We start from the raw sequence: 11,244 nt of genomic DNA on the forward strand, positions 1-11,244 counted from the left end.
TTGTTACTCGTTCGTGGTAAAATTGTCGAGCAGATGATTGTCAAGGGGCCGAATCGATACTAAATACGGTCTCACAGTCACATTTATTCCGCACCATATTGAGAGAGGTAGCACGTAGCGGCTACGGTATTGTTAAAAACCCAACGATTTCATTCTCATTCGAGTAAAATAACGCGACAGTTGTAAATGCATGTCATATGGTTAGGTCCACGGTCCCTCCACGTGGAGGGACCGTGTTAGGTCGAAAACATTGGCGAAAAGTAAGAGAAATAACCGCGAAATTATCGAGAAAGTGTAGATCGCATCGTCATTGCAAAAGCATGGCCGCCATGACCTTTGGACTCTGCATGACCTTGATCACATAACGTTGTCATAAAGTGGCAATATTGTCGATTAAAGCACGGTCCCTCCACAAATTGTGGAGGGACCGTGATTAAAGTAATTTCGAAAATAACTGCAGTGAAAAATATTTCTTGTAAAATGAATCCGCTAAAAATGACTCACCAAAAGAGGTTTAAATCTTCTTCCTTTTCCCTTGTTTGAGATCATGACAGAAGCATTTCACTGTAATGTGAAATTTACCTTTGGCGGAATGAACCATAGGCAGGCTTACGCCACTTTGCTGTTCGATTTTAACCAAGGCAATTTCGATGGATATGTAATCTCGTGTTGGCTGTCAACAACGGTTTCAGTGGTGACGCAACATACTCTGAATTTTGTAGAAGAATGAAAAGGTTGCCTTATCAGTTGCTTGACATGTATCATGTCATTGTCACTTTACAGTACGTGACAATGACATAGTGCTCTTACACTCGGACGGTGATAACTTATCCTTGTCACTGTCGGCAAACGTTACAGTGCAGCGAAGACAATGTCGTAATTCTACTGGTAATGTGTAATGTGTGACTGAATCTAGTATCGTCTAATATCGAAACTAGTCAGTCCTTGGAAGTCGGGTTTGGCTAGAACTGTGAGGTGGTGAAATCTCATATATATACCGGATATTTACTTGCGATTTGACAGAATCTAGTATCGTCTAATATCGAAACTAGAGTCAGTCCTTGGAAGTCGGGTTTGGCCAGAACTGTGAGGTGGTGAAATCTCACCACAGTCCCGAAAACGTCGATATGTCAAACTTTGATACTAGATTATAAATATCCGATATTTAAAACTTGTGCAAAGTCGCGCCTTCATGTGATTGGGAGAACAAATGTTCATGTACTTTTATAAGTGCACATTCATGAGCTGCCTCGGACATTCATGACCATGCATATTCCATTCCAGACTTTGATAATTCCCGAAACGAATACACAAAAATCATGTACAACGTAACAATGCACACAACGACGCAATCGTACATACTTCAGGGGCGCAATTAATCTTTGATTTATTTCTGGAGCTTGCTCAGTATAGGTCTTTAAAAACATCACTGCACATCGCATCGACATGACTTTCTCACACCAGAATTTCTTTACTTTGAACTAACATTGACAGCCCGTCCCTTCACAAACTCATGGAGAGAGACGCAACGGTGCTTCGTAATACAATAGAGGTGTACCTCGATTGTAATATTAAAACTGTCGTATCTCGTCATCTTTCCCCGGTCGGATAAAGTCACCTTACGGCAGCATGATCATACACCTGCCTCAATTTGCCGAAGCCCAGAATTGTATTTTACACTGCGGCGTCTTGCGTAGCGGCAACGAAATACCGGTAGACACAAGTGATAAGCTTACTTCTGAGCGTGGCAGCCATGTTTGCTTCTATAAATGCCCGATCTGACAGGTTGCGCAGTTGATGACGGTATCAATACTTCCGCGATATTGCTCATTTTCGGAACTGGATTTTTCAACATAATGACATGTCAGTTGTTAAAATTAATTATTTATTTTTTTGTTATACACAGAGAATGAATTTCCAGCGTTTTAGTGACCAGTTTAGTCCCACTGTGTAATACTTCTCTGAACACAGTGCATGCGTGAGCGCTCAGATAATTTTGGAAACGGACACTGGACAGACAAGCTTGGCCTTCGCGCTTCGGTAAGATAGCGGCTACCTCGGAAACATCAAGTCAGATCTTTTCACTGACAGATAAAACGGAATTATAAGCAAAATCAGTTCGCCGATGAAATCACTTGCAATTTTCTACAACATTATTACCGTTGACTTAGCTGGTACGGACTCATATAACCACAGTCCCTCCACCCGTGATATATAAACTAGCGTACCATCACGTTGACATAGGAGCAAAGTCGTACGTGAAAAAAGTAAAGGACAAAATGCAAGTTCTAGGTTTTCAAACAAATTTTATTGAGATGTAAGTTGATTCTCATTTCCTTGTCGCTAGCGCTCCCGTTCAAGACCTGAGTAGAAAGGACACGTGGTTTAAAATGTAATAAATTGACGGGGCAACATTCACTTGGATTTATTTGGTGCTCACTGTTTATTTTTTTACCCAAATTCGTAATTTTTCTAACAGAACATAAAACCAATGGAGAGCACAGTGTCTGTTGCTGGTAGTTTTATTTGTTTTGTTTTTTTAAATTTTACTACATTTGATCTGCGAGGTATAATCATCTCAGAAGGGGTTAGTTTTACCCGGGAAGACAACTTTTTCAAGTTACCTGCCCTGGTGGGTGGTTGCAATGCCCACGAATTTCGAACACTGGCTTTTGTAAGTTTTCAAAACTAGTAAAATATCCGTGACAGACTCGAAGAGGATGTCTCCTTGTGAATGTCCTTGAACCCGCATGACCGCGAGCGTCGTTTTTTTTTATGCGTTCTCGATACACGTACATAATAGCGTTGGATGGGTGATACCATTTTCACGAAGTGGTAAAAAGCAGGAGTATGCAAACATGTCGTTGCCAAGTCACAAAGAAATTCAACCGCAAATCGCAGTGAAAATGCAATTCATAGGATTTTGATCAGTTCTAAACTAAAACTTGAAAAGACCAGACCTTGTCCATATTTTTCATTCTTTAATTTTATTATGAGATAAAGTGAACGTCCCCTCCTGAAAGATAGTCAAGGCCGGATGTTTTGTAACAAGTCTGTGAACGTGAGTTGTTCACTTATGTAACATGTACATAGCGATGTATAATCGGCGACCCGACCGCTCTGAAACAATGTCGAAAAGACGTCGACTATGACTGTAAAATCTTGTCTTTCCTTGTTCACTGTAATAAGCAGCGTGGCATTAGGGAACATGAATGTCCCACGTAGATTTCTAGGTGCCATGCCCACACGATGTTTCCATAAACATGCCAGACTGGGCCTGTAGCCATATCCCCATTCTCGCGAGCCACAGCATATCATTCGCATCTCATTGTCGGCTACATGGACTGTTAATTTCTGCTCCGCTGACCTACGCCAAAACGGGTAGCGCTGAGCTATTGCCGTAAAGAGGCACGTTTATTACGACGATGAATATCCCCAGCCGGTTCCCTATGTGTGCAAAGAAATTAAATAATACCCTGGGTGGAGGGACGGTGATGCAAATCAACTTCCCAGGCGCATTTTATCGAGCGGCTGGTCGCGATTTGGACATGTCACTTATCGCATGTAATCCCGGCCACTTTTGACAGTGATTTTCACATGAGTAAAGTCCGACTTGTTTGAGTATTTTATTAATGATATACAGCATTGAACAGCTTAGGGGTGAACTTTTGACGATGTCGGGACCCTAGAAAATTTCACTTTTCACAATCTACCTGTGCTTTGAAGCAGTCTCCAAGCAGCAAACTGTCTCGCGTGAATTGTCTTCCATAAAATCGATCAGTAATTTAGTAAATTATTTTTGCTGTGTTCATTTCCTATTAATTCTACGAGGGATAATAAATGGTATTTACAGAGCTTCCGTTAGGATTTTCAAACCTGCGTAAGGCGGTACGCAAATGTTTTTATTATTTGCGTAAAATGTATCAAAAATGCGTACAACTATATGTAAGCACTTCTAAAACAGCTGTATACGCCATATCGAAAACTAGTTCAAAAGTCAATGAATAAAGTGTTAAATAAACATCAGCAGTGACAATTTTTTTTGGACGAGTTTTACAATCTTTAATACTCTTCTGTTCTATTCTCTGACGACGGTATTTGTTTCTGACTAATTACATTTAGATTACAACTTCCGACGATCTCTTTGCTGCCTGTACTCTATCCTCGCTGCTCTGAAGTCAAATGCGTAAAGTTTTGGGCCTTCCATGGTTAGAACTATCAGATTATTTACGGCATCTTCACTCAGATATTACGTTTCGATGTTTTTAATCGTGTTTTGGGTACTGAACCCCCTTTCACACGGGACAGATGACACTGGAATCACGGCTGACTTTGCAATATTTGGTAAGAGTTCACGATAATCGTTGTAAAGAAGCGTACAGACCGGCCATTAAACTATTATTTCTAAGTCTGCTTAGCATTAGCTTAAATATTCGACGCGGAGATCTTCAGGGTTTACAAGCCCGAATTCAAAGAACGTACGCAATTCTGGGGGGAAGAAAACGTAGTTCTACGAAATTACAGTTTGAATTTAATCTCGAAAAAAGACAAACCATCCATAAATTCAACTGATGTGGGGTTATTACAAGGAGATATGGGTCGTGTACACTGTTATTCGGGGAGAGTAACACTAACTTTTTCAATTCTGGCGCCAGATTTTTCACCTGTAATGAATATATTTAGTCTGCAAGACCGTTTCTCAAACTTCCAGTTAGACCGGCTCCAAGTCTGTGGGCATATCAAAACATATAGTAAATTGAAGGATTAAATATCAGTAGACCGCCGCGCTGAGTTGTAGGGCTGTTGGGATTGATCGCGGGATGATCGCCTGGCTTGGCCAGCTATGCAGTTACCATGACTTTTTGGAACTTAGCTTCCGAGAAAAGCCAGGCGACTGGGAGCCAGTTTAACTTCCGGTAAAAAGCATGGAAGTGAAGATACAGCTTGCAGCTTGACAAGCCTGAACAAGGGCTAATAATTTATGCAAAACTCGTCAAGTTGACGCTTTGAAGGCTCGTTGTGCGAAAACAAAAGCGAATTTTAAAATCCAAGACTTTGCTTTTCTTTTAGCTCAGTATGTACCCAGCTCTCGATTGCCGCTAACGGAACACCAAGGTCTATTGCATACAGGTAAAAGTCGCCACTTATTCACATTAAATTTCTAGAGTAAAATTGCCAAAATATCTATTTCCAATAGTAACAAAGATGGTCTCGATACCCGGGTCTCGATACCGTAAACTGCGAAACCTGTCCGATCGGGCATTTCAAAGCGCAAACATGGGTAACTGCCTATGCCACAGCGCACATCGTTGTGTATAGACTGCAATTCTTTCTGTACAAGGTTGCGGGGACTTATCTGACCGTACTGTCATAGAGGCGTCTTTGTCCGACCGGGAAACATAAGGAGATACGACAGTTCTAAATATTACCATGGCGGTATATTTCTATAGTATTAGAGCACAGTCTCTCCACAGATTGTTGAATGACAGTGACAAAAGTAAGGACAAACGATGTAAAATAGGAAAGTCATGTGCACTACACTGATGACCAGTTGTTTTTACAGACTCCCTGTTAGTTTCACGATCGATCAAGCAGATTACGCAGCGCATGGGTGCCTGAAGTTTCACCCGTCCGAAGAGAAATAAATGCGTCTGTAGAATTATTGTTCGCAATTTACTGTCATTGAAGACTTTACACCACTAATCCTAGATTATCTCCATACACTTTGACGCGGTCACAAGGGGGTACATGGTCATTTTTCACCTCCTCGCATGATACAAACATGAAGCTATGGAACGGGTGTCATGATCGGTTGACGATAATTTATGAGTGAAAACGAGAAAAGCTTTATTTCAACAAAAATTCTGCATTTTTAGTCGTGGATCGTACTTGTGGAAATTTTAAAACTGTATTTGAGCATATACCAACCACTAAAGTTGAAATGACTGGTACAGATCAGTGATCAGTTCCGAGTTCACTGGCATTCACTTCTTGCATTGAAAAATAGAAAACATGTCTCCTGCGATGTGTTGTGGCATCAACTTACCACCGGACCGTGACTTACCTGATGGTCACAATCATCGAATAAATTTCTCTTCGACATCACGTCTCTCTCAGATCAGTGATGTCATCTTTATTTAAGAAATTTATTAAATTATCGATCGGATTCAAACTCGCAACATACCGCACCCGGCCCACCCAGCCAGAGAAATATTTTACAGTGATAGGCTATTCATTGTATTGTATACCAAACAGAAAGACATGATTTATATTTCCCTTTACAATTTTGGCGATTTGGTGCTCAATTACTGTGAATAGCATGCTAAGTTGACTCCCAATCACCTTTCCTGTCTTGCTGTGTAGGCCTACAGTTGACCACTCCGTGAAGTTCAAATTTGCATTTATATTTGGTTTGTAATAGGCCTACAGAGTCGCAATTTCTTCAGCTGTGGTTTTGAAGCTGTCAATCATTCAGTTGCCGCACAAGTTTCAACATTTAGAACAATAGAATGCGATCGCAACGAGGTGTTACCGCAGCATTTGAGTTGTCAGTGTGTTGCCGCACTGCTGTTGCCGCATGTTTTGAGGCATCAGTGAGTTCCCGCAAACGCGTTGCCGCAGTGTTTGCGGCAATAAAACAATGGGAAGTGGGCATGAAACAATAGATACCGCAGACCTTGCGGGAGAGAACAATGCTACCGCACAGTTACCGCATGTTTGCCGCATACCGCAAAATGCGGTTACAAGTTATGTGATTCTGGTACTGTAAGGCGGGCAGCAGCATTTTGAAGTGATTGAAGGCGTTGAAGTTGAATCTTGTTGATGCCGTATAAAAGACCGTTGCAGTAATCTAGACGAGAGGTGATAAACGCGTGAACCATTTTTTCCGTTGTGGACTTGTCCAACAGCTGACGGATCTTGCCAATCCTGGACAGAGCATAAAAACCATTTCTGCAGATATGACTAATTTGGTCGCACATAGAGCCAGACTGATCAAGGGTAACGCCAAGATTACGAACGGTAGCAGATGGAGCAATATCAAACTCGCCAATCCTTAGGCTTGGAAGTTTCACTACATCAGATCTCAGTCTGTTCATACAACTGTGTGTATTTGTGTATGATTGTACACACTTGTGTCCATGTGTATAGATGTAAGGGTACAGATGTATTTCCATGATGAAAATTGTGATGTAATTGGCTAATTTTTTCATTTATTGTTCAATTTCAGTTGACAAAGGAGCTGAAAACTTACAACAATAAAATCATTGAATGCACCTTCGATTCAGAGAAGCAGGTTTGGGTGTTTCTCCGAGAAAGAACTGATAAAAGTTTCCCAAACAGTGAAGCCACTGCCATGGGTAAGGGGACATCTAACTTCTTTGCAAACAACATGCACCATAGCATGTATTTGTGGCCAGTTCCCATCATTGTCAGGGGCTCAAACACAGAGTAAACAGGAAACTGGACTTTTTCATGTGATGTTGGAGGATGGACCTAGTGGTAACTGCTGATTACAAACATAAGTTGCAGATTTTATAGAGCAAATTTTTATCCCATTGACCACTTTCCTAGCCATCGTTTGAAGTTGGACATCCATTTGTCTTTGGTGCTCTAGGTGGTCATATCAGTATTGCAGTGCATTCTGGTATGTGGTCCCCTTAGGTTGGTCCCGTAAAAACCTCATAAAAACTAAATGAAAATTTGATTTATCAATTTAGAGTCACATGCAACAATAAATATATTTAAATTAAATTGATAAGTAATACATAAGTACATACTTTTTTAGCTCATTTATCTCAACTTTTTTCATCAAATTTAGTTTGTATATTTCCAGTATGATTCTTGATTCACATTTTATCAGTATAGCCATAACTATACATAATTCTTTTTTACAGGTGTTTGTAACAGTATCATGTACCCAGTCAACCAGGAATACCTGTGTGGATATATCGATGACCAAAGGTGGCGACCTCAGCAAAGCCAGCCACACCCAGGCCAGCCGCAACAAAACCGTAGCTCACATATCGATACAAAGTTAATGCCACCACCAAGGCCGAGATAGAAGACTTTTAAGTTGACACTTGCCATAGTCATAAAGTCTCTCTTCCAAAATCAGAACATATGAGTCTATGCTTGGGAAATTTATTTTCTGTTTGATAGTCAAGAGAGAACATTATTACATGCCTCATATACTGAATGTCACATGTGTATATATACCCCCATAGGATTCACTTGTAACTTGTTGATGGTGTAGCAGGCCATATAGTCGTCACCTAAATGACAGTAACCTTGAACTATTTTCAACTTTATAACAACATCAGGTTTTAAAAATAATCAAATTACATAATTTTTCATGTTAGACAGCCATCGCATATCGTCATCTGCCAAAAACTTTTTTATATTTTACGGATCTTCATCTACCGTATCATGGAAGTTGAGCATGTATTTGTCGTTTGCATATCAAGCCAAACATTTGGTATAAAAATTGTGTGGGGGAGTCATGTAATGAAAACATTGTAGCTGAGACAAGGGACAATGTACACTCAAGGCAGGAGATCATTTGCCCTCCTGATGTTCTGCAAATGGTCACCTGCCCTCTGATACACAGTCCTGCATTATGACTATTATATCTATTAAAGGTATACAGTCCCCTGTAATCTAAATATGCCCATATATGGTCAAGGGGCGTTCCTTGGGATTCAAAACGCCCGTGTGAGGGCGCTGTTTTTAAAAAGTGGCCACCCGCTTAAAATCTGTGATTGGTTAGATTTTCTCTTTCCATGGTAACTGTGGCATAATTGGAACAGGTGACAGTATACCTTTAATGATTCCTCATGGGAATGCTCATATGAAAACTGGTATGCCAATATGCACTGTTTTCTCTCACCCTGGGAAGTGAATCACAGATTCCAGGCATGATCAAATGCTTTGACTTTCATTCTGGGCAATGGCCTTGAGGTTCAGAGTTCAGGTCAGTTTTTTTTAGGACCTTGCACTTTGCAGAAATCTTTAGAGGGTGTTCTTCTCTCTTCAGTGTGATGAACTGCCTATGTGTCAATGTTGTGCACAACTTATAGGCTGTGATTGTTGTCAAAATCAGTGCTTAACCCTTTCACCACCATGGTTTGGCCCGAACCCATTGTTATCAATGGTGATTTGGGACTTGTTCACAGGAAATTGAGGGTGAACAGGTTAAAATCTGATTTATCACAGTTCAAAAAATTTATTTGAAAATATATGTACATACTTAAAGCAACACAGAGCACTTGAACATGTGGTAGGTTGTGAAACAGTGATCCAGTGAATGCATAAATTTGAAACAGATAGCAAGTTTGACTTGTTACAGTCCCTGTTCATGTACTAATTTGGTTTTTTCCCTCCAAATTTTAAATTTATTTAAAGTAGTATGAGCCTTGAAAGTGAAAGACGTAAACTTTTGCTCAAACTTTTCACGATGAAACTTTCAACCATTATCTTGCAAAATCAAGAATAAAAATTTGAGTGTCACTCTGCAAAATTTGGTACTAGAGAAACAAATTACCTAACATTTACCAATATTTGATATTCAAAATGGCTACCATCCATATGTTATGGTACCTCTATGAGGAAAAATTAAAGTTTTGATTTTCAAAAACTAAGAGAGTGATATATTTTTCCAACTCCAAGAACATTAAAATGAGACCCAATAAGTGATAGATAAGAAAAGAATTGTAAAAATTTGAGAGTCCAAATATGTGTCCCTGTCTTTTCAGAGAAAATTAATGGAAATGCTGTGATGTGACAATTGTAACAAGTTATTAAATTATCATTTTTTTCAGCAGGAAACAACAATATTTCAATTCTTGTTCTAGATGCACAGTTATATTTGTTTCTGTGGAATCTCAGTCGGTCGCAAACATTCTGTCAACCCATTAACAGATTCATCTACTTGCGAAAGATTTATCTGCAAAGTTCTTATAGCATTGTATTTGTGTGTCCAACATCAGAGATTTGCCCATTCATCTGTGTCCAAATTCTGTGTGTACTGCAGATTTTAAATAGGTCTTTGTATCATACTATTCAGACGTGAAAGTACATTAAGGTAATATGTGCATCAAAAGTGAAAGACTTAAACTTTTGCTGAAACATTCCTCAATGAATTCAACTATTCTCTAACAAAACCAAGAATAAAAATGACCAGTCACTATACAAAGTTTTGCACTACCTGACATTTACTGATATTCGAAATTCAAAATGGCCGCCATCCCTGTGTTAACTCTATGAGGAAATATAGAAATTTCCATTTTTGAAAAACTAAGACGGTGAAAATATTTATTCCAAGAGCTTTAAAATAAGCCACCACAAGTTGTAGATCAGAAAAAAATTGTGAACGTTTAAGTCTGTCCTCGAATGAATTTCAACGTGATTTGGAAGTGAAACAAGAAACTCTACATTATATATGAAACAAAAATACTGGAAATTCATTTGTTATGATGTCATTTGAAAGTGTGTCTTTAAAGTTATCCAATGTTTAAGTCCGACTATGTTGGTTTAATTTCCAAATTTCAGTGCCTTTTGTCAGTTTTTGGGAACTCCCCTTTCAGGTTAACCTTGAACAATTTGAAAATGCTGTTGGGAGTAATCTTTGTATTGTATTTATATGCTCATCTTAGGGTGCCCCAACTAGAATCATACCCTTTAGGGTTATGTTGAATTGTGATATGGCACAGCATGGTCCACTGCTCTTACTCCTGCTGTTCATGAACAAAAATACAAAAAAAAAGAGAATTCTACCATATATATGAATAAGTGTGGTTTAATAAAATTCTGTTTTCATACACTTTTCAGAGACAAAATCAAGTTTGGGAAAAGAAAAAAGTATAAGTTGACATTCTTTGTTATCACAAACAAAGTGTTTAAGGTTTTAAAAATTGTATTCTTTGAAGAATTGTTCTATCTTGCAAAGAATTAACCAAATGATATTTAAACTGTACTATATGCCAGACATTATGATATTTTCTCTTTGCAGAATAGAAATGGCATCAAAGTTGGTTGAATTTAACTTATGTGTTCTCAGTTGAAATTTCAAGTTTGTAAATAATGTTTGTACTACCGGCACAAAATGTTATATTATGATGACTGGCTCTTTGGACAAATGATAGCTTTTAAGCCATATTCTCAAGTTTTTTTAGCGAGAAAATGATTTTTTTCTTCAACTGACTGCCTCTCCTTTCAAAAATAAAAAGTGATATTAAGTATCGGAAA

The 11,244-nt window shown here is 38.9% G+C and overlaps 1 protein-coding gene across 3 annotated transcripts in view; it reads left to right on the plus strand.

Annotated features, from left to right (window-relative positions):
- The window catches only part of LOC139115535 (mRNA-capping enzyme-like), a 28,964-nt gene extending 17,720 nt beyond the window's left edge, over positions 1-11,244 (plus strand). For 2 of the 3 annotated variants that reach the window (XM_070677700.1, XM_070677701.1), the window contains 2 exons: positions 7,229-7,358; positions 7,896-11,244. In XM_070677700.1, coding sequence (XP_070533801.1) covers positions 7,229-7,358; positions 7,896-8,062 — 297 coding nt within the window. In that variant the 3' untranslated portion in view covers positions 8,063-11,244. The remainder of the gene's footprint in view (positions 1-7,228; positions 7,359-7,895) is intronic. The other variant, XR_011548140.1, reaches the window with a different exon arrangement.

This window comes from Ptychodera flava, chromosome 17 (genome assembly GCF_041260155.1).
Source record: "Ptychodera flava strain L36383 chromosome 17, AS_Pfla_20210202, whole genome shotgun sequence".
Classification (NCBI taxonomy): Eukaryota; Metazoa; Hemichordata; class Enteropneusta; family Ptychoderidae; genus Ptychodera; species Ptychodera flava.